This window comes from Papio anubis, chromosome 13 (assembly GCF_008728515.1).
Source record: "Papio anubis isolate 15944 chromosome 13, Panubis1.0, whole genome shotgun sequence".
In the NCBI taxonomy this organism is placed as follows: domain Eukaryota; kingdom Metazoa; phylum Chordata; class Mammalia; order Primates; family Cercopithecidae; genus Papio; species Papio anubis.
In genome coordinates, this window is record NC_044988.1 from 86493903 (window position 1) to 86518341 (window position 24439).

Consider the following 24439-nt stretch of genomic DNA (forward strand, 5'->3'; position numbering starts at 1 on the left):
CTCTGTGTTGAATACCGTGACAAAAGGGGGTGGTTATAAAAGTGGAAGAAAGAGTCCCTGCCTGAAAGTAGTGTATGGTTCAATTGAGAGATAACAAGATAGAGCATTATAATAGAACATAATCAGTGTAGTGATGAAGATAAAATAGGAAGCTTTGGGTGCACAGAGCAGGGATGCTTCCTACAAACAGTCATACTGCAAAGTCAGAGAATGCTTCCTACAAACAGTCATACTTGAGCTGTCACACTTCCTTATATTGAGTTCAGTATAAGAAAGCAGCTAAATGGGGTAGAGAAACCAGCTAAATGGTGTCACATTTCAAGTGTGACACCAGCTCCCATCACCAGGCCTCTGTATCTTTTTTCAGGCCTCTGCTTCCATAGAAAGTCCTCCGCCCAGCACATTAATGCTTCATTTGAGTCTTTGTAGGGAATGGTTGGCCCTGGAACCCTGAAACTCACAGGTCATATTAACACTCATGTGGGTGTCACAGACTCATCACTCTCTCATCCTCCACCCTGGTTCAAATATTGCGGTGAGATGTCACCTGAGATATTACAGCTAAATGGAGTAGAGGGGTGCTATGGTTTGACTGTGTCCACACGGAAATCTCATCTGAACTGTAGCTCCCATAATTCCCATATGTTGTGGGAGGGACCTGGTGGGAGATAATTGAATTATGGGGCGGTTTCCCCCACACTGTTCTCATGGTAGTGAATAAGTCTCGCGAGATCTGATGGTTTTATAGGGGGAAAGCCCTTTCATTTAGTTCTCATTCTCTTTCCTGCCACCATGTAAGATGTGACTTGCTCCTCCTTGCCATCTGCCATGATTGTGAGGCCTCCCCAGCCATATGGAACTGTGAGTCAAACCTCTTTCCTCTAGAATTACCCAGTCTCGGGTATATCTTTATTAGCAGCATGAGAACAGACTAATACAAGGGGCAAAGGGATTTAGGCAAAAGGAAAGAAATGCTGCAAAGAAACAAAACCGAGTCTGGGCCTTCAGGAAATAGCTATTTCATTTGGCCTGAGGGTGAGATGCCCAAGGAGGAGAATGTGCTAAGATTAGGCTCAAAATAATTTCTGGCTCTAACATTCTACACTTTAGAAAACTGCCAAGCTAGCTACTTGACAATATGCCCACAATGTGCCCTCACCCCTGTACTCATGCCCTCCTTTTTGGGGTAGCAGAAGCTGCCATTTTTAATTGATTCCACATTTCAAGTGTGACACCAGCTCCCATCACCAGGCCTCTGTATCTTTTTTCAGGCCTCTGCTTCCAAAAAAGTCCTCTGCCCAGCACATTAATGCTTCATTTGAGTCTTTGTAGGGAATGATTGGCCCTAGAACCCTGAAACTCACAGGTCATGTTAACACTCATGTGGGTGTCAGACTCATCACTCTCTCATCCTCCACCCTGGTTCAAATATTGCGGTGAGATGTCACCTGAGATATTACTCCAATGATTCAAACCTTCGGGGGAGGGGAGCAGCCTTCAGAGATCTGGAAAATTAATTTTACTCGCAGGACACAGTGACATCTCCTACTAATAATTTTTATCCAGGCAGCATGTGTAAAGGTTCTAATATTGTGGGGTTTTTTTGTTTTTTTGTTTTTTTGTTTTTTTGTTTTTTTTTTTGACAGAGTCTAGCTCTATTGCCCAGGCTGGAGTGCAGTGGCGTGATCTTGGCTCACTGCAAACTCCACCTCCCAGGTTCAAATGATTCTCCTGCCTCAGCCTCCTGAGTAGCTGGACTATTTTTTGTATTTTTAGTAGAGACAGGGTTTCACCATGTTGGCCAGGCTGGTCTCAAACTGCTTACCTCAAGTGTTCTGCCTGCCTCGGCCTCCTAAAGTGTTGGGATTACAGGCATGAGCCACTGCACCTGGCCTATTGTGTGTTTTTAAACGTTGCTTGCATTTTTTCCTTTTTCTTTTTTTTTTTAATCTAAAAATGTAGCCAAGAAGTAGGGATCTGATCCTTGGTCTCACATCAGGATGCTGGTGCTTCAGCAGAATTGTAACAGTCCCTAGTTTTTGAGTGTGGTTACCATGGTCCAGGCCCTTGCAATTCACAACCATTTAGTCCTCACAATAACAGTCTAATTTCTGGTGTATTCGCATTCCCATTTTTCAGAAGATGAAGCTTGAGTTAGGGTTTGAACCCATGTACTCTAGCATTGGTATTGAAGCTAATAACCACCACACCTCACAGCTTTACAAAAAGGAGATTATTCTTGCAAGGCATCCTCAACTCAGTAGGGTTTCTTATGCTGATTGATGTCTGGGGTCATCAACCTTTCAGGGATCCCAGGTGGCAGATACCACATCATCTTTGACTCTTTCTCTTCCTTGGTCTCTACTTGCAGTTAGTTGCATATTTCCTTGTTCTAGCTCTATAGGAACTCTTTTGTCTTTATTTTCACATCTAATGCCCTTGTTCAGACATTGTCTTATGAACTCAATATGGCTGCCCCATCAGTCTTCCTTGTCTCCAGCTTTGGCAACCTCAGATTCACCTTTTACACTGTGATCATTTATTCAACAAATCTTTATTGAACACTGATTGTGTACTGGGGATTACAAAAGAATAAGACAGCTACACTCTCTGCCAGTATGGGCCTTAAAGTAGCTTTGGAAGGGCCTATTGTTTTCCAAGTATTAAATATGTGCTAAGCAAGTATTGAATATGTGCTAAGAACCACCCTTTAAGGTGGTTCACTGTGACATTCGCCACTTCACAGATGCACAAACAGAGGCTTAGAGAGGTTAAATAACTAACTCAAGGCTACATAGCTACAGAATATCAGAGCCAGGTATCAAACCACGGCAGTGAGATTCTATAGCCCAGACTCTTAACCAGATTAGACATTGAAGAAGTAATTGCAAAAGGACTGAATGCAAAAAGTAGTTCAGGACCATTTAACAAGGAGACTCGACTTAGACTGAAAGGAGGGTGATGGTGATTCCAATAAAAATGAACATTACCAAGTACTTTAGAAACATAATCTCATGTAATTCTCCCAACCCTACAGATTAAGACATAACCCAGAAGGGTTAAGTAACATTGGTAACATCTATTATCTATTATTTCATACAGCTAGCATTTGAACCCAGGTGTATCTGACTCCACAGCCTGAACTCTGAATTAACAAGTTGCCTTGCCCTTTGTAAAAGCAACTGTGACTTTTACACTCTTTTTATTAAAATCCTTCAGTGCTTCTGTGACTCCCAACCTCCGGGATAAAATCCCAACTGCTTTTCCTTGGCAACCCTCCCATTAGATCCATTCATGCCCCATGGAGCCCCAGCCTTGCTGGGTGCTACCTGCTTCTGCCACACCTTTACTCATACTGTTCTTTTTACCCGGAAGATTGCCCTTCTTGTCCTCCCTCTCTCCTCCCACCTCCAACAGAAGTGCACTCTCACTCCCAATCCTTGCCCATCCAGTTTCCTCAAATGGGAAAAGACCCTAGTAAAATCCTCTTGCTCCCTGAAGCTTTACCCACATCTGCCCAGTGGAAAAGACTCCAAGCTTCCCTAGCAACCTGGCTGACTGTCTATATGACCTGATGGTTCAGATTATCATCTACCTTCCATAGCAGCCTTTTGCTGTATAGTTAGTCTATCATTTTAAATGACACATGTGATCCCTATGAGGGTGTGATTAGCATTTTCTAACCATCTATTTTTGGCTATTGTTATGCCACTCTCTATTTCACCTTCGCCACCACCCTGTGAGGAAGGGGCTTGTAGCTTCACTTTTATAGATGGTAAAATTGGTGGTTCTGAGAAGTACAGTGACTCGTCCAAGATCCATAATTAGTAAGTGGAGGAGTGTAGATTTAAACCTGAGGATTTAAGCTTCCAAATCCTATGTTCTTTCCCCCACCTCACCCACCTTTAATGCTGACTGTGCCTGAGTTTGTTCCAGAATCTAAGTCCTGGCCCTGAGCAGGCACTCAGCAAATGTCAGCTGAAAGTCTGAATGTACAGACTCACTGATAAAGTTTAAATGGGAGCCAGAGTTAAAGCCAGGGAGTGAATAAATAGAAGGTTCAGGGATGGTCCAGGCCCTGGGGATCACTCTAGCTGATGGTGAGATGCCCCAGCCATTAGCTGAGGTTCAGAAAGTTGCCAAGAGCTTCTGGAAAACCCAAGGCTGAGCAGCTGCAGATATATTTGGCTTACATAATCCAGAGGAATGCGCTGGGGAGAAAAGCCAAATAGCAAGGCTTTGCTGGAAAGCAGGGCTGGGGAAGGGGGAGCAGGGATGCACAGGTGTTCATTATTCCTCCCATCTTACCCTTTCCCAGGTGAATACAATGCATTCTTCCCTTCCCAAACTCCCACTGGCATCAGAGATGTTCAAGGTCCCTCTGCAGCTGTGACTAAGAGGGGAAGCTGGGGAGGGGCCAGGCTTCCCACCACGTTATTTTTCATCCAGGCAGCCTTGGGAGCCTGAAGTCCCTCCACAAGCTTGGATGTGATCCTTCTAAGCTTTCTTCAAATGGCAACTTGGGGGCTCAGCTGTTTGCTCAGCTGTCTCTGCCCCCTACCTCCTTGTTCAGGGGGCTGCCTGACGGCAGTTTGGCCCAAACCAGTCTGAAGAGAGAGTACTGGGGTAATGTGATGGCTGCATAAGGACTTGGAAGGTCATGTCCATCATGAGATAAGTAAAGGGGGACTTTGAACCCCAATATTTCTCCCTCTCCATTTAAGATATCGGGGTAGGGAAGAATTTTAAGTATCACCTTGTTCCTCTCCTACATTTTACAATGAAGAAACTGAGTCCTGAAGAAGTAGAGATTTGTCCAAAGTTGGAGTGAATTCATAGAGGAGCTGGAGGATGATCTTAGTCCTTAAATTCTCTATCACATTCTGTGGGTGTTGATTCAAAATAATTCTGTTCAATCTCTTCCCACCTGTGTAACACTAAGGTGGTCATATAACCTCCCTAGGCAAACATGACCTTTAAATTTTTTATGTGTCCCTTAAATTTGAGGATATAACTGGATCTACTTCATGAGGTAATAGAATGAAACAAGTAATACCTTGCAAAGTACTTAGAATAGGACCTGGCACTTAGCAACTGTTCCGTAAACATTTCTAATCACTGCAACCATTGGGAGGTTTGAAAAACAGGGTCTATAGGATGCACTGACATGTGTCCATGCCCCTCCCTGGGAAGCCTGCCATCATCCATTGCCCTTCTCCAGATAAGTGTCAAGGGCTCTAAGATGTAGCTCAAGTAGCACCTCCTCAAGACACCTTCTTCCCATCTCCAGCTTGGGATACTTGTTTGCCTCTCATCGGTGTCTCCACAGCATCTAGGACAATCCCATTATGAATCATTCACACTGAGTTTCATCATTTATCGACTTAGCATGTCCCACCACCACTAAGCTGGAGAAGGCCAGAGATGGTGTTTCATCTGTCTCTCCACCCCAGTATCTGAGCATGCCACAGACAGTATGGTATGTGGTATGCAAATGTTTGTTGATCATAGGAGGAAAAAAAATTAAAAATGGAGAAGAGGAAGGAAGAAAGGGAAGAAGCAGAACACTATATAAGAATAAAAGAATGGTGTTATTAATGCATTTTAACTATCTATCTTCCTTCTTCTAGCCAAGGGAGGCCAACTTCCCTAATATTCTACCTTTTCCTTACCTAGCCTTACCTGCTAAGACCTTATTCTAACCCTAAGGTTTTCTTTATACATATTAAAGCTGTAAACAAACAGGGAGGTAAAGACACAACATTCTCATTATCATAACTACCCTCACAGTTGACAAAATGCTTTTAAGTGAATCAGCCCACTAACACTCTTTGAAGGAGGGAGTATTAGCATGTTTTTAGATTTAAAAAACCCTGAAGCAAAGAAAAAACACTGAAGAAAGCAGATGAACCTGTCTGGAATCCACATCTCCTGGGCCACAGATCAATCCACTTAATGTCTTTACCATACTACCTTCTTTCCCCTGTGGATTGCTCCACTGCCTCAATTCTACACTATTTTGCAAACCTCAAGCCAATAATTATGGAACAACTAACTCTATAGACTTGAAGTCAGTCTCATCACAGCTCCCACCCAGCGTTCTCTCTTTCCATTCTAAAAGTCAAAGCGGCCTTCTTTTCACAACAACAGAATGGAATTATTAATGAGAGAAAATTGAGTTTGCCTACTCCTTGCAACAACCCTCTGCCCCAGTTTCTGGGAACATATTTTTGGACTCAATCTGCTATCAAAACACAGAAATTAGTCTCCAATTTTGGACGTCAAACTCAGTTATCTCTTTTGTTAGGAAGGAAAATGAGTAACAATTCATTCTGGTTGGAAGCCAAGCTAATATCTTAGCACTGAGTGTCATTAAAAATCCCAGTCCCACTGGCTGTTGTGGTATCTTTAAAAGCTTGAACATGTTCAGCCGCTTCGAATGTTTTTTCTGGGTTTGTTCTCCCTCAAGCTGCTTGTGACTTTAACCTGGGGATCAGTTACTATTTAAGGCAGAAAATGGCTTGAAGCATTTTTTTTTTCTTCCATGGTTTTGTGGATTTAGACTTTCCTAATGAAGAGATTTGGAGGAAAAAAAAAATCTACTCTAGGTGGTATCCACAGCTCCCAGCCATTGCCGAGCAAGTTGGCCATTAAGTATAAGAAAAAGAAGAAGGGAAAAAAGTTTTCACAGTTTAAAATTATATTACCAATTTCATTACAGATCTCATTTTAATTCTGACTGAAGCCTAGCCTTGCCTTCTCCCTGTACTCTCTCACGTATAGTTATTAAGTCTAGGTTGGAGTTCAAGCTATTCTCCCTGATTTCAGCATATTAATATGGTTTATTGGTATTTCATTGCCACCTCCCCTATGGGGGTTCTGAATCTCAGCTCAATTTATATTTCCCCTCTTTCTGGGCTCCAGGATGAAGCTTGTTTCATTTTGGTGTTAAGGAGGGGTGTGTGAATTTGATTGGAGTTTATTTTTGGGGATGGGAGCAACATCCTTGGGGAGTGAAGTCAATCATAGAAGAAGAGGCAGCCTCAGACCTCCTGCACTGTCATTCTTTTTTATGTATCTTCTTAGGGCATCTGGGTCCACCTGTTGGTCCTCTCTTACTTCATTTTTTACAGACACAATTTCTTATATGCTTACTGAGTCAGAACCCCTGTTGGGTATCACAATAAGTTAGAACATGAATAAGCTGTGGTCTTTGCCTTTGAAAAAATTTAAGTCTAACCATTGAACTAACTTAAAAAAAAATTCAATGAAAGTTTTTAGGGGGCATCAAGTATGTTTTGGACCTTGTCCAAGGTTCTGAACATAATGTGCAAGAGAAATATAATCTCTATCCTTAAGGAATTTGAAACCTAGCAAGAGAGAACATTAACTAGATAAATGTACAGTTATACACTGAAATAAGTGTGATACAGAAAAAAAGCAGGGCTCAAAGAGAATGATTCGTAAGGGAGCTAACAGAGGCTGGGAAGTAAAAAAGGAAAGTCTAATACCCTAGGGTAAATGAGAGAAACTAGAGATGTGGGAAGAAGTTTTCAGGCAAAGAAAACAACATGTAAATGTGCAAAGAGCCTGAGGCAGGAGGCAACAGAGAAATTTAAGGAGCCAATATAGGGAGAGGTGTTGTGAGTTAAGACTGGAAAGGCAGGCAGGAGCCTGACCTTGCAAGGATGTAAAGGCCACGATAAGAAGTACAAAAGAAGTACAAAACAAGTACAAAAGAAGACAATAAACAGTTTTATGGAAAGTATGACATGTATGCAATACATGTAAGCAATGTATTGATATTTTTCATTGTAAAAGATGGCTCTGTTTGCATTGTTAAGAAAAGATAGGAGAGAGGCTAGATTTAAAGCAGGAGGCCAGTTCGTAGGACTGTGGCAGTTGCCTCAATGACACTTACATAACAGTAATAGTAATAGGAGGTAGACTGAGGTCATTAGAAAGGCACAAATATAGTTCTAGGTAATGTTCATGAAAGGTGATATTATTTATCTCTGGGGACTCATTGAAGAAGGTTTTCTAGAAGAGGGAACAAAATAAGTTATGCCTTAGAGATGGGTGAGATTGCCGTGTATGTAAATACATGATGGAAAAGAATGTACAAGCAAAGGTATACAGAGAGGCAGATACCAGGTAAGACAGTCTATTTGTCTAAACAGTATCAAGGCTGTGCAAATGTGTTAACAAAAAGACAGAAGCCATATTGTACAGAACTTCCATCCATAAGCATGTTCCACAGTATTCAAAGATCTGCAGTCAACACGGAGCATTTTAAAACAAAGCCTGGGATGATTTCAGAGAGCAGGATGTCCAAGGAACTACTTGTTTTAAATAAAGTGTTTGGCAGTTTGTGGCTAAGGATCCACTTACAATGTGGTGTCATTTTCCCTTCTAAGAATTGAAAATACTCCTTCCATGTATTTAAATCACTGCAAAGTAGTTCCGAAGCCAATTATGGACCTCACTCCTCTCTAACAGCAGGAAGCCATGCATTAGCTCATTCTTCTGGGATGGAAGACATCAAGTAGGGATGAGAGCAAATAAATGTAGGCAAGTGTTATTATTCACAATTTTATGCTCAAAACCAGCTACATGTGTGGCATATTAGTGAACCATGCCATCCCAATGTGTGGGCATTTGTCCTTACGATTTCATGGGCTAAGAAGGAATACTCAGATCCCAAATACTTCAGTCATAGGGAACAGGGAAGACTTGGATTTCAACTTAGTTCAACCTAAAACATGATTGTTAACTGCTTAAATTAACCTAAATTAAAAAACATTTTAGCATAAGTATTTTGATGCAACAACCATATCAATATATAAAGTTGTGTGTGTGTGTGTGTTTGTGTGTGTGTGTGTGTGTGAATTTAGCTAAGAAACGTATTCAAGAGACAGAGACATCCCTTGTTTTCACCCATTTCTGAGCCTAGGCAAAGAATTGGTGAGACTCTGGGTGAAGTACTAAAGAATAAACAAACATATTCTAAAAGTCCTAAAATAATTAAGTGGTTTTAAAATGTACAGTTTGATAAGATGGCTCCAAAATAAAATATCATGTATTAAAGCCAAAGGCATCTCTTCCCTCTCTTCTACAGCTTTGTAAAAATGTGGTAATCTATTCTCAGGAGATTTTCTATGATGGGGAACTCATTACCTTGCAATGACCCCCCCTTCCAATATTAAGAAAATATTATTACAACTTCTGACATTTTTATAATTTATTGAACCATTACTAGGTCTTAGGTATTGAGCTAAAAGCTTTATGAGTATTATTTCACTTATTCTTCATAATAACTTTATGAGATAAGTACTGCTATTATCCCGAATTTATAGATAATGTAACTGAAGCTTAAAATGTTTAAGTAACTAGCACAAGTCACACAGTCAACAGCAGAGGAAGACATTTCCAAACTGAGGCTTCATCTTCTCCCATCCCTGACCACACTCATCACCCATATAGCTCTCTAGTTTTCCTTCCTTAGGACTTCCAGAACTAATCTGCTCTCTTCAAAATAAATAATAATTATCCTGGTCTCCTCTCTGGAAGCTTAGAGCATAGAAGAACCTTAGACTGGGGGCTCAGGTAGACTTAAGTTTTCATACCACGTCATCTATGTGTTAATCTCGTAAAACCACCTAGCATCCCTGAGCCCCACTTTTCATGTATGCAAAATGAGGATACTAAATCCAGACTCTCAATTTTGCTGTGAGAATTGAAGGAAGAACCCTATGTAAAGTGCTTTGTATGCTACTCAATAGATAATATACTCAATAATAGTAGGTTTTCTTCCTGTCTAGGTTCCTTCAACTCTTGTTATTGAATGAATGTCTTCCATACTTTCCTTAAGAGGTCATTAGGTACCTACTGTGCTTTTTGAATATTTTGACTGTCAAATACTCTCACTTGAATAACTTCCAATGTATATCATATCTTGGAACAAAACAGAGAATTCTAGGTGGAATGTTACCTGCCTACACTGGAGTGGAACTATCTCACCTACTTCACCTGGATAGCTTGTTCCTTTAAAAGTAGAATCTTCTATTGACGGACTACATTGGGTGAATATATACTGACTTACATAGGGAACCTCAGTAGATGCATAAACTAACATCTCAGCTAAGATAGGTGTTCAATATTAACCAATAACTATTTCTCAATAAGGCTAACTGCATGGCAATTTTGATAAGGTCCAAACCTGTGTGATCAGGGTTAGTATGTTATAAATCTTAAGAATAGATCACCCACATTATATCCAATGCTAATGACAGTTACTGGAGTTATGCTATGAGGCAGCTCCATTAATAGGGCATTGATAAAGTCAAAGGTGGAGGAAACAAAAGACCCTTATTAAAGATGTTTATAACAATTCCAAGGGGTCTGAAGAAGTGATCACATATATTAGGTGGAAAAAAAGTAACACTTACAGAGTTATTGATGTAGCTCTCAAAGCCTTGATAAGTGACCACCTAGAGGGTTGTAAAGAATATTAATATGTGGGCTCTACCCTCAGAGAATCTGACTCACTGGTTCTAGGAATTATCTCCCCAGATGACCTAAATGCAAATGATTTGTAGTTCACAGCTGGATAAACAATGCTAGCTTAAGTCTGTTTAGATGTTGGCCGGGCGCGGTGGCTCAAGCCTGTAATCCCAGCACTTTGGGAGGCCGAGATGGGTGGATCACGAGGTCAGGAGATCGAGACTATCCTGGCCAACATGGTGAAACCTGTCTCTGCAAAAATACAAAAAAATAGCAGGAGGCTGAGGTGGCTGAGCGCCCTGTAGTCAGCTACTCCCGGGGAGGCTGAGGCGAGGAGAATGAAGTGAGCCAGGAGAAGCCGAACTTGTAGTGAGCTGAGATCCAGCCACTGCACTCAGCCCTGGGCTACAGAGCGAGACTCTGTCTCAAAAAAAAAAAAAAAAAAAAAAAAAAAAAAAAAGTCTGTTTAGATGCAAACATGTTCCATTTCTTCAGTGTGTGCTTAGGAGGGCAAAAAGCCACTGATGGCTTTGAAAAAGCCCAGATAAAAGAAGGGGTGAGATTTGCCAAGGATTTGGATAGGAACTGTGTCAGAACTCTTGCCAGCTGGGCTCTGCACAAGTGCTATGTCATAATGACCTTTTCTTTATAATGGACAGTAAGCATCGAGTATAACTATGCAGTAACACAAGGGGCAGAATTCATTTTCTCCTGGAAGACAGGACCCATTACTCAGCCCCATCCAATGATCCAGCACCATGGACAGCTCAACGCGTAAGGGTGGCTGAGAGCTCTCTCTACTAAGAAGGGCCAGCACCTTGGCAGCTTGGAACTCATGGGGGTGACTGAAAAAGGATGAAAGCTGCCCTGGCTTTGGTCCGTGGGAGACGTGGTCTCAAATGGAGCTTCTTGCACTTGACATGAGCTGCCCTCATCCCGACAGGCCTCATTGAGACTTTGTTTTTAATGTTTTTAAAAACTTTGCCAGTCTTAAGGGGCCGGTATTATGATGTGGGTGAATATATATATGTAAAATATCATAGAATTGTGCACTTTCCATCTCTGTTTGTTACTACATTTATGTTAGGTTGCAACACATTTATAAATATCAATGCTAAGGGATGACATGGGTTCAAGAAAATAGGCACTATTATCATTTTCCCTCTCATCCCCCTAGGTAATACCCTCATATCTCCAGAAATCAGAGCTGGAAACTCCAGTAGTACAATTTATAAAATCAATTTTCTAGACCCTTCTGTATTCCTACAGATGATTTGATTCTACTCCCCTTCACATTCCAGTTTCTGTATCTCCCACAGGTGGATAATAAAGACTGCTTTGGAGAGCTTTTGGAGGAATGAGATGAGCAGCGCTGATAGAGTTTCTGCCAAAGGAGGCATTAGGATCATGCTGGGGAAGGTGAGCTTGCTTGGAATTACCAGATAGCTATCCACCTGGCTTCAAATGCTGGATACTCCCAGGATTCCTGCTGAGCCCCAGAGATGGAGGACTTTCAAGTATTAACATCTCCAAGTGGGAAAGTCACTTTTGGCTGGAACAGAGCATATAATGTACTCCCTCTTCCATTCACCTCACTGAGAGTAGCTAAATTCACCTATTTAGTTTTCTATATTTTCTTGCCTCGCCATATTCCAGCTTCTGAAGTCTCTTTCTCTACAAACTGTTTTGATAATAAGAGTAATAACAGCTACCATTTTTTGGGCTATAACAATGTTTTAGACACTCTACTAAGCACTTCATACACATTATAACATTCAATCACATAATAATCCTTATTTTACAGATAGATGAGAAAAATGAGACTCAGGTAGCTAACTTGACTCTTCTATGTTTCATAGTAACTAAGCAACAAAATTTAGATCCAAACCAAAGCCTACTTCATTTGAAAGGACTCATTCCTACCAAGATATTATGGCATGTAAGGGATGGAGATTCCATTATGCCTAGAGACTAAGATACTGTGGACAAGGCCTTCCCAATGCTGTCTTCTAAGCTTGCTCCATCACATCTCCAGGATGTGAACACTCCGTAGTTGTTTCTCTTTTTCTTTTGCATTAATTATATTTTCTTATGTTCTGTAAGCTTGGTGCTCTGGCATCTGAGCCTCCTGACTGGGGAGAGCCCTCCCCTCCAGGGATAGTCATATCTTAGAGAAAGCAAAAGACTTGCCCAGGGAGCATCTCTTTCATATGAATATTAACCAATCCAGAACCTACATTCCAGTCATCTCCTCTATACAGCTTGTACACATTGGGAAGGAATATTCTCTTCCTTCATCACCCGAGAGCCAGATACCAGGCAATCAGGAGCAGTTCTGAAACCCTAGAGCCCACTAAAGTGATTCAAATTAGCCAATCTCAAATCTGTCTGCCCTGCTTACACTGCCTCACCCATTTCTTCCTGCAATACCATAAGACAGGCTCTTTCCCATGCTTTCCACTTGGTCCCTCTGCCTGCAGGTAGATATGGGTGCTTTCCCACATGGTCTGCATGGTGTGCTGTACATCGTGTATCTGAGATCTGTGAGTATGAAAACTGCTTGTTTCACAACAATTCTTTCTGCATCTGCAGACAAATCCTGGGTACATTTTAAAACTTCATGGGTACATTTCAAAACATCTTTGATCGCTATGCGTCATCTGCCTTAGTTTTCTTTGATTCAGTATCTGTTGTGTGCTTAGAGATCTACTAGAAGGATCCTATAGAACAATGAACAACTCAGTTTTAATTCAGGCAACACTCATCTACTGGACACATATTTGCTGAATATCCATTATGAACCAGGCACTGTGCTTATCAATGGGAATATAATATTTCTCCCCAAAGACATAATTCCTGCCCTCACAGAGATTCCAGTCTAGAGGCAGAAACAGACAATTTCACAGGCTATTATAAAATTTTAAGCTTAAGACACTGGGCACACTGAGAAAGGGCACCTTTTAATTCACCACACTTTGGTCTATCCTTCCAAATCATCAAGATGGTTTGTAGCCCTCTTAAGTAATGCCTTGATTTTGCTATTTCCCAACTGTTCGCCATTTCTCAGCCACATGCTATCTGAAAATTTGATGAACATGATAAAAGGCGGGAGTAGTAGTCTTCAGAATACTCCTGCGAGGTAGGTACTACTATTATCCACATTTTATAGATGCAGAGACAGAGGCTCAGAGAGGGGAATTCACTTTGCTATCAAAGAGGCAGACAATGGAGCAAGCATTTGGATTAATGTTTGTATTATTCCAAAGCCTGTGCTCTTAGCCATTAAACTGTTTCACCTTGAGCAAGTTATTTTCTCAGGGCTTCCATTTCTACATGTATGAAAATAAATATGTAAAACTTGAACACCTTTAAGTCTTAACATTCTACAATTAATGAGTAGTGACAGCTGAGAGATGAAGGGTAGGGACATGCAATTCTTCCAGCTGCATAATCCATGAAACTATTTGCTTCTGTAAATTTTGTTCCTCCTGCTTTCCTACACCATTCCCTGCCATCTCCCCCACCACATATTTACCTGTCTTATGTGCACATACGACTCATTAAAGATGAGCTGAAGTCTTGTATGTACATAGGTCTGAAAGTCAAATGAACGTATGTGAAATAAGAAATATAAGTTCTGAATGTATATGAACTTATTTGCAGTCCCAGTGAAAAACAAGCAGGGGCTTCTGCACTATGGTGAAGTTGGAACAATCAGGATGCATTAATAGGAGTTTGAGTGTTTCAGAGAATGGGAGTAAAATTCCACTTTGCTCTGGTCAAAATATACTAAAAGGATGGTGCTAAGTTCTGAACACTGAGACTTAAACCATGGAGATAAAATCGAATTTCACTGAAGGAAGACTGGCAAATAGAGGGTAAGGATCTCAAAAACATTCAATACATCTCAAAATGCAAAAATATTTTTAAGAATTAATGGTACTAATATGGTGCTACAAGTCAGAAAGTGTATTGCCTCTACAGAGCACTAACTGGAAGGAGGCACGAGGAAACCTTATGAGGTGCTGGAAATATTCTATGATTTTATCTGTGTAGATTTATGTATAATCCTGTTACATGTCCTTATCACAAAAATATAGAGTGAGAAGAAACTTTTAGAGGTGATGGCTATGTTTATGGCATTCCTTATGGTGTTGATTTCATGGGTATTTACTTATCTTCAAACTCATCAAGACGTATACATTTGAAAAAGTGTAAAATGTATACAATTTTTAAAGTGTAAAAAGTTCTAAACCTGAAAATTTATTAAGTTGCACAGTTGCACAGTTAAGGTATGCCTTCTTTATTATAATTATGCCAAACTTCAATACATCTAAAGACGGTGACACCATGTGAGAAGCGTTTGAGAAACAGACGCCAACATTTCCTGGAATGTGTAAACTGGGACAACTTTTCTGGAGGGCACTTTAGCAATAAATAGCAACCACCTTAATCAGGGCCTTGGACCATGCTTTGCTAATGACTAAGGTGGCTACAGTGTCTCATTAATTCAATTTAATTGGGTGAAAAGTAAATGGTACAATATAAGATACTTGTAAAGCATATTTACAGGGAAAGAGAATATAAATATTATCCAGGACATTTAGGAAATTCCATTAAAACTCATACAGTCTTTCTTGTCATATGATTTTAATTAGCAAATACTCTTTGGGGGACATTTTTATTTTGAAATGGATCTACAATCAAAAGAACCAGTAGCTTCTCTGAAGTAGCTCAATCTTTCTGCATTCACATTTGAGCTCTTCCTTTATTTTTAAACTTGATTGTTGCTCATATGTTAAAAGCAGTCTTTACTAGATAAAGAAAATGTGGTACCTACACACCATGGAAAACTATGCAGCCATAAAAAGGAATGAGTTCATGTCCTTTACAGGGACATGGGTGAAACTGGAAACCATCATCCTCAGCAAACTCACACAGGAACAGGAAACCAAACACCACATGTTCTCACTCATAAGTGGAAGTTGAACAATGAGAACACATGGACACAGGGAGGGGAACATTACACACTGGGGCCTGTTAGGGGGTGGCGGGTAAAGGGGACGGAGAGCATTAGGACAAATACCTAATGCATGTGGGGCTTAAAACCTAGATTACAGGTTGATGGGTGCAGCAAATCACCATGGCCCACGTATACCTATGTAACAAACCTGCACGTTCAGCTCATGTATCCCCGAACTTAAAGTAAAAGAAAAAATAGAAAGAAAAAACAATTATAAAGTAAAAGTAGTCCTTAATTCAAATAATCCAGACTCCAAATGATAAGATCCTCTTCCAAGGTATTTAGATGCTCCTTTTTTTTCCCCCTATAATACATATAATAATAATTCTAACATTGGGCCATACGTAGAAACATTTGACCAGCCAGGGGTGCAAGGTGCTGAGTGGGTGTGGAGCATCTGCAATGCTTGGCTCTTACCATCTGCTATGAAGTGCTCGGGCACATGCAGAGTCACCTTCACAGTGAGTGGACAAGACATCTGGCTGCCACACACCATGGCCAGGATGCAGGAGCTCACAGCAATCAGTGTTAGGGCTGTCTTGTTCACTGGGCTTTTCAGCAAACCTGGTAACACAAACACACACAAAGACACAAAATTCCATGAGGTAAGGAAATGGGAGTGGCATCAATGGGAATTCTATTATTTTCCAGTTGGGAATCTAAAAAAAGAAAAGAAAAGAAAAAAAAATCATGTTTTCTAACCTTTGTGCCTGCTATGACACCTCAGTGGGCCCTCTTTGGGCCTTGGTTTAACACTCTGCAAAATGAGCTTCTTATGATTCCTTTGGGTAAACATAAAAGAAACAGGCTTCCTGAAACTCGTGGCAATTTTTACTCCTCCCTTCCCAATTCGGTTGGTCATTCTTGATTACAATTAGATGATATTAAGCCCTCCATTCTCCTTACAGGCAAGTGAGAAGATACCTTGCTGTTAAATTCAGTAGAGCCTAGTGAAATAAGCATGGATTTTGGAGTTAGATCATTCTGGGTTCAAATTTGGGCTTTGGCCCTCATTGATTGTGGGATCTCCATTTTCCAAACCTAGTTTCTTACTTTCTTTTTCCTTTTTGTTTGAGGCGGAGTCTCGCCTTGTCACCCAGGCTAGACTGCAGTGGCGCGATCTCGGCTCACTGCAACCTCGGCCACACGGGTTCAAGTGATTCTCCTGCTTCAGCCTCCTGAGTAGCTGGGATTACAGGCACCCAGCACCATGTCCAGTTAATTTTTGTGTTTTTAGTAGAGACGGGGTTTCACCATGTTGGCCAGGCTGGTCTGGAAGTCCTGACCTCAGGTGATCCACCTGCCTCAGCCTCCCAAAGTGCTAGGATTACAGGCATGAGCCACCATGCCTGGCCACCACTTCAGTTTCTTTATATGTAACATGAAGATAATAAATATCTCACGGGGTTCTTGTGACAATTACACAGCATGATTTGTATATAATGCCTGTCATTTAGAAGAGTTTCATGGTTAGAAGCTGATCAGCTCAAATGAATTTCACAAGCCTTTACTGAGCAGCTACCATGTGAGACACATACAGAGCAGAAGAATAATCTCTCCTCTTCAGGAGTTTACAGGCTAGGAGGAAAAGTCTAGCTTATCCAAAGCGAATTAGATTCTAAGACAAATTGTGTTACGACCTAGAAGAGTGGGCAGAGAGTCAGGAGGGTGGCTTTGCCTCTGAAAATTAAAGACAATTTTATGGATATAATAGGAAAAGTAGGTTGGATCTGCACAGCTAGAGGACACTGGGCCAACAAAGACATTCTATGGAGGCTGTCTTGAGTCCCCGTTTGTTTCTCATTCTTTAGGCTTTGTTCTTCAAGGTTTTGCTTACCAGTTTTAGAGCAATGTCTCCCCAATTTTTTTTACTGCTAGGCTCTTTTTTTAAGCAAACCTTGTCTCTCACCTCCTGGATATCTTTCTGTGGTTATCCAATTAGCATGTCAAATATACTAATAACAGGTTCAAAACAGGGTACATTATATTCTCTTTAAAGCCTCCCCCTCTTGGGATCCTCAGCTTATTGAAAGCATTGCCATTTAGCCTGGCCAGAAACCGAGATGTCACCTTTGAGTTTCTGTCTTCCTCCTTTACAGCATCTGAACAGTTGTGTAGCCCTATTTATTCTATGTCCTTAGCATATTCACCTCATTCCCTTCATCTCTTCTATTGTCTGTTTGCTTGTGGGATAAGGGAGGTGCATGCATATCTGTTCACTGCACTCCCTGCTGAAACCTTTCAAGCTGTTTCACGGTATCTGGTCACAGGATGTGATCCACATTCATTAGACTGGCACCCAAGGCCTTTCATGAAGACTCCCAACACTCATACCTCCTGTGCTCTCTCCCACCTGGCCCAAAGACTAGCAGAGCTGAATTACTGCAGTGTTCCTACCATTAACACTCTTCATCATGTTAACATTAGTGTAGGTGTTGTTCCTTTTGGAAAGAAATCCATTTGTTTCCTTGTCACCACGTCACTCTTTGAGACTCACCACATATAAAGATTTCGTATGCTCTCGGTAGATAAACTACCCATATTCATTGTATTTCCCCTCATACCTTATTCCAAACACTAGAGTCTAGTAAATAGCCAACTCCTTGAAGGCAAGCAGCATCTTTTGCTCACCATTATGTCCCAATGAATAGCACAGTGACTGGCCCATTGCAGAATCTCAGTAAGTGCATGATGACTCCCATAAATGACAGTAACAATGTTAGCAACCAACATAACATAGATGCTGACCAATCAAAAAGCATGCCAGCCAACATCCAGCACTGGCCACACAACAGAACATCGGCTATTGCAACACTGGATTACAACAGAACAAGAACCCTTACAATAGCCCGTTGGGGCATTGCCTGTATGGAAATGTATTTTTCTTAATAAACAGGGACCTGCTTGAGGGAGAAGATCCCACCTTCGTCATCTTTGTGTCTCTTATGCCAAAATCACCACCTGGAACCCAGAAGTTACTTAATTTAAGAATAAGACCCTTGTCTTTTTTCTCAGTCCTAGGACAATACATGGCTTATGGTAGGCACTATCCATGAGATTGTGGTTATTGTAGTTATAGAATAAATGTTAAATAGAAGAGTAAATTAAATTAAATAAAAAAGATGATTCCAGTGTCCAAATATGGAGAATCTCTAAAACCTAAAATAACTACAGAGAAAAAGGAACATGTTTTATCTCTTATTTGAGTGCCACAAGAAGCTGTTTCATACATATTTACAATAGATATTTATAAATATAAATAGATAAAATATTTATAGTATAAATATTTTAGCAACTAAATAGCATAAACAATCTAACATCAACATTATCTACTAAAAAGAATACAGACTAAGGGTTGGCACCTTGCATAGACCTCATCTTAAAAAGTCAACCTATTACCCCAGCCTAATCATTTAGCAAAACCCCTAAAATAACACTTAACAGCAGCACTGGAGTTGTTTTATTTGTTTGTTTGTTTTGAGACAAAGTTTCCCTTTGTTGCCCAGGCTGGAGTGCAGAGGCGCAATCTCAGCTCACTGCAACCTCCGCCTCCTGGGTTCAAGTGATTCTCCTGCCTCAGCCTCCCAAGTAGCTGGGGTTACAGGCACACGCCACCACACCCAGCTAATTTTTGTATTTTTAGTAGAGACAGGGTTTCACCATGTTGGCCAGGCTGGTCTTGAACTCCTGACCTCAGGTGATCCACCGACCTCAGCCTCCCAAAATGCTGGGATTATAGGCATGAGCCACCATGCCTGGCCAGCACTGAGTTTTTTATCTAGATTTTATGGAGTCTATTCTGGGGGAAAAATATGTAATGACGAGTCTAGTACAAATAAATTCTTGGGAAGACGAGACAGGTCCAGAGGATGAGATGTGAAAGGTAGTGAGAGGCCCCTGGCATCAGGGAACAGACACTCTGGACAGTGAGTCATGGATAACAGCACCCTGTGGATCCCTTAGAGGGCATATCTCATTCCTGGCCCACACAGCAGCACCTGGCCTTTGTGGCCAAGACCTTTCTTTCACTAATTAACAAACTACCAGAAATACACTACCCAGACTCCACAGGGCTAATTTTTGGTCTGGGAAAAGAAGGCTGAGGGGCACAGGTGGAATTGCTCATACTCTCTCCCTGGGTCCTGCTGGACTAAATTGTGTCTCCTATGTCATTTAAAACATCACAGTAACCCAGGGTCTTTAAGAGTCAACATGATGGCTGGGTGCGGTGGCTCATGCCTGTAATCCCAGCACTTTGGGAGGCCAAGGCAGGCAGATCACCTGAGATCAGGAGTTCAAGACCAGCCTGACCAACATGGCGAAACACTGTCTCTACTAAAAATACAAAAATGAGCCAGGCATGGTGGCAGGTGCCTGTAGTCTCAGCTACTCCAGAGGCTGAGGCATGAGAATCGCTTGAACCCGGGAGGTGGAGGTTGTAGTGAGCTGAGATCACACCATTGCACTCCAGCCTGGGCCACAGAGCAAGACTCTGTCTCAGGAAAAAAAAAAAAAAAAAAAAAAAGAGTCAACATGGGAAGTGAATTCACATTAGTTTATTGGCTCTTAGTTTTCTCACGTAGAAAATAGTAACATGACTTAGCCATCAGGGGTGTTGTAGGAACTAAATGAGTCAATACATGTCTAATGCCTAGCAAAGTTTTTGGCACATAGTAGGCCCTTGGTAAATAATTTCCAAAAGAAATAGTGGCATTTGTCTCATCCCTGGTGACAGAAACTAGGACTCATCTATTTGTCCAATATATTCTCAGAACATATTAGGAATTCAATTATTCTTATAGAAGCAGAAGACAGAGTAAAAAGTGAAGAGAAGGACATAAGAAGGAGAAAGTGGGAGTTGGGATGAGAATGAACAGCATTGTGGGAACCCATTTACTCGGAGAATGCCTGAATCGCCACAGTTGTTTCTGAAGTCCAGGAGGATGAAAGCATGCAGGTCAAGCCTTCACTAAGCCAGATGCCCATGGAGCAGCCAGGAGGTCCGGGGAGTTGCCATGGCAACCAGACCTGGCAGAAACTTCACAGTCGGACTCAAACCAAGGTAACTTCCTAAGAGTTCCTTGCTCAGGGAGGTGAGCATAGCGTTTAGCTCTGAGTAAGGATTGTAGACAGTCATGAGGTGGAAACTATCTCTCCCATAATACTCACCCCCTCCCCAAGCAGGCTCCTTACTGCACTGCTGTTGTAAGATGCAGAGACAGAAAAGGGAACCTCCACTTGCTGAGCGATTGCTATGATCCAGGCACTGTGCCGAGCACTTATCCTTCTCTCCATCCCTCCATTCATTTACCAATTCAGCTGATTTTTATTGAACATCCTGTCTCTTGAGGCACACTGGTCTGGGCATGGGGAAAATACTACTAAACAAAACAGCCAAAGAACTTGAAGCTTACATGTTAGTGGCAAAGAATTACCTCATTGAATCCTCTCAGCAAAATGTCTCCATCATTTCCATTTTACAGAGAACAGAAGTATGGAGCAAATTAAATGACTTGTGTAAGGATCACCCAATTTTGTATGTTACAGAGACTGGGTAAGAACTAGTCCTGTTCCAGCCTTTCCCCTGTATCACTACAACTTCCCACTTCATCATGGAATAAGGTCCCAGGATACCCTCACGTAGAAAGCGTGACCTTTGGGGCCAGGCATATCTATGTTCAAGTCCTGGCTTACCCACAAAATCTCTGTGTGACACTTGCCAACTGATCCATAAGTCTAATAAGAAAAAAATATTTCCATCTGAAAAATGGGAACAATGGTCTTTTTTCAGAGCTGATGTGAGGACAAAATAAGATACCAAATGTAATTAGCAGGAAAAAAAAAGCTATTTATTTATTTATTTACTTATTTAAATGATAGCTGCAGATCATATTACCTGAGTTTTTTGTTTTTTTGTTTTTCCCAGAAGGCTGAGGTCACAGTTCTCCCTGGTTCACACCACCATTTACAGTTCCTTCCCCATTACATGCAGGTGAATAAGCTGTGCTGTAGGAATAGCATTCCACCAGGGCATATTGATTGCTGGGACTGGAGAAAGTTAATAATCTAATTTTCCTTCCATTTTCCCTCCCTCTTACACCTCAGCTCCTCTCATGGCAGCAGAGAATGGCATAAAATGCATTGCTTGAGAAATTCGACCGGAAATAACTCAGCGTTGTTGATCCACACATTGCCTATAATTTGGGGTTTGATTGATTCTTGCTTTGGAAATGCCAGGTTGAGAGGAGAAAATCAAATTTCAGTTAAATCTGGAATTGAATCAATCACATTTTATAATGAAAAAATAGATCTAAGCCCATCAGATCCTTATGTGTGGAAAACTTAAAGCTGGTACACTCCGATTGACTTCCTCCTGAGATTCCCCAAAGCATGAGAGACCAGGTCCTAGGCTGAGAAGTAATTTATTTCTTAAAGTGGCAAACGGTGATGTGGTGGGGGAAAGGGATTCTAGAAACTGGAGACATTAGGGTGAAGAAGCCCAGCAGGCAGAAAGGCCACTTAGGATGGGGAAAGAGGCTAGGCTTTGGTATTTATTTATTTATTTATAGATGGAGTCTCACTCTGTCACCCAGGCTGGAGGGCAGTGGTGTGATCTTGGCTCACTGCAACCTCTGCCTCCCAGGTTCAAGCAATTCTCCTGCCTCAGCCTCCCAAGTAGCTTGGACTATAGGCAAATGCCACCACATCTGGCTAATTTTTATATTTTTAGTAGACACAGGGTTTCACCATGATGACCAGGCTGATCTTGAACTCCTGACCTCAGGTGATGGGCCTGCCTCAGCCTCCCAAAGTGCTGGGATTACAGGCATGAGCCACCATGTCCGGCCTGAGCTTTGGTTTTAGATGTGGATATCTAAATCCAAAGTCTTCCATTTGATACCTGCCTAAGTTCTGGCAAGTTATGTGAGCTCTCAGAGTTTCAGTTTCCTAAGCTAAAAAAGGGGAGTGATAATCCCTAACTGATAAAGCTGTGTGTATTAAATAGGAGATCATAATTACAGCACTAAGCACCATGTCTGACACATACTTAGGGCTCTGTAAGCTCTCAGTAGATTTCCTTCCATCTCATTTCCTTTAAACCTCCCTTTCTAACACTTGGCACCTACATGGGCATCAGCAGGATATGTGATACCGTTGCTCACGCTGAAATCCTAATTTTCACACTTAGCTGCTGGCCCCCGTGGACAAGTCATGTCACCACGTCTGAGACTCAATGCCTTTAACTGGGAATTAGTTCATCCAATAAATAGCTATTTAAGGTGCAAGTACTATATGCCAGACCTCATATTTTATGCTCTCCTATTTCTAGTGCCTATAGCATGCCTAAATATAGTAGGTGCTCAATAAACATCTATTGAATGAATGAATGAGTGAATGGTTAAACGTTGTTTCTCTTTCTACCAACAGATGTCAGTATTTGATTGCTGCTATTGGTATTTTTTTTCTAACAAATTGATTCACTCACTTTTCCTGGCAAGGTTTGGTTCCTGCCTCGTCAGAAATCATACAAAAACACCCTTGCAGAGGCCGCCAATCTGCCTGTATATCAGGGTGACCACTGTAGATTGCTGAGTGCCTCATTAACCTCACTGAGTGCCTCATGGGATTCCCACAGCACCTGAGCTCTGGTGTCTCTGCTTCTCTGCCATATTTCTGGAAACTGAAATTGGGACACGTCAACTGACAAGTGCAAGTGTCATGCTGGAGGCAGAAAGAAAGAATATTTGAGAGTGGGACTTTCTCAGAAACTCTATGGCATATGGCCCCATATCCTCAACCTGTCTCTTATATCAGGGGTTACCATGCACTGCTTTAGTGTGATGTGTCAATATGGGGCATATTTTCCTTTATCTTGCACACCTGGGTCCTTATCTCTCCCCACCTCTCCCTCTCTATCTCCGTCATGAGATAGAGATCTCCTGTGCTCTCTGACTATGGCACTCTCAAATCTATGGTATCCTTTAAATGATATGTTATTTTCCCAATATCTTATCATCCATAGATTTGTCCTTAATAAGATCTGGGCAAGTGTTCATCCACTCTTATTTTCATACTTCCAGAGAAAGGAAACTCAACTCCTGCTAAGCATCAGTTCTATTCTCAGACAGTTTAATGTCTAAACAGTCTGAATCTCACTCTATGAGTGAGCTTCTGCTGTCCAAATTAAATAGGATGTATTTAATATCTCCTTCCCAGGGCAGCTATTTTGTTAAAGGTAGAAATTAGGTGGCTTTGAGCTTTCTTTCTTCAAAGCAAACATTAATAGCTTTATTTTGTTTCTCTAAAGTCATGTTTTGAGTCCTTTTATTGTACTTTGTATAGATTTGTTTTGCTTAAGATGACTTTCTTAGTAAAGGATGCCATAATTATCATCATCATCATCATCATCATCACTACCACTATCACTGGTAACACAGCCACTGACTTAGGTGCCAGACAATAGAATTAAATTTTTTCATGCAGTATTTCCTCTAATCTTTACAGAAACTTCATGAGATGGTTTCTATTATCACTCACATTTTTCGCTATGAGGAAACTGAAGCCATCACCTGCCAAAGAACATGCAGCTCAAAGGTAGTAGGGCTGAAATGAAAAACCATTTGATGTCAGGGCCCAAGCTCTTAGCCATCATCCTTCACAACATCTCTATCAACCTGCTAGATGTGGCCTGGGCAGAGCAGAAGCACCAAATTTAACTGCTGAGCTGCTTACCGACCCCAGATTGCCCTGTGGACCTGTGATGACTCTAGGCGGATTTGTTGTGGCCTCGTTGTCCCACCGGATACTGACCCATACGTCTTCAAGAGTACCTCTCCCCATCACAAGGAGGAAATTTAAAAAGATGGAAGAAAATAAGAAGGGCTGTCGCTCCTCCTTTCTCAGCCCCAGAAA

At 41.3% G+C, this 24439-nt stretch overlaps 1 protein-coding gene and 1 long non-coding RNA gene across 5 annotated transcripts in view; one reads left to right on the forward strand and one right to left on the reverse strand.

Moving 5' to 3' along the window:
• Positions 1-24439, reverse strand: part of ASTN2 (astrotactin 2) — a 1032132-nt gene that overhangs the window by 632563 nt on the left and 375130 nt on the right. For all 3 annotated transcript variants that reach the window (XM_017949334.2, XM_017949333.2, XM_017949331.2), the window contains one exon: positions 15944-16090. In XM_017949334.2, the coding sequence (XP_017804823.2) occupies positions 15944-16090 (147 nt within the window). The remainder of the gene's footprint in view (positions 1-15943; positions 16091-24439) is intronic.
• Positions 11192-20483, forward strand: LOC116270114. 2 transcript variants are annotated; one of them, XR_004178059.1, is made up of 3 exons: positions 11192-11277; positions 11823-11922; positions 20329-20483. It is a non-coding gene; the product is annotated as an uncharacterized LOC116270114 (long non-coding RNA). The 2 variants fall into 2 exon arrangements; XR_004178060.1 differs by lacking the exon at positions 20329-20483 and adding an exon at positions 12984-13046.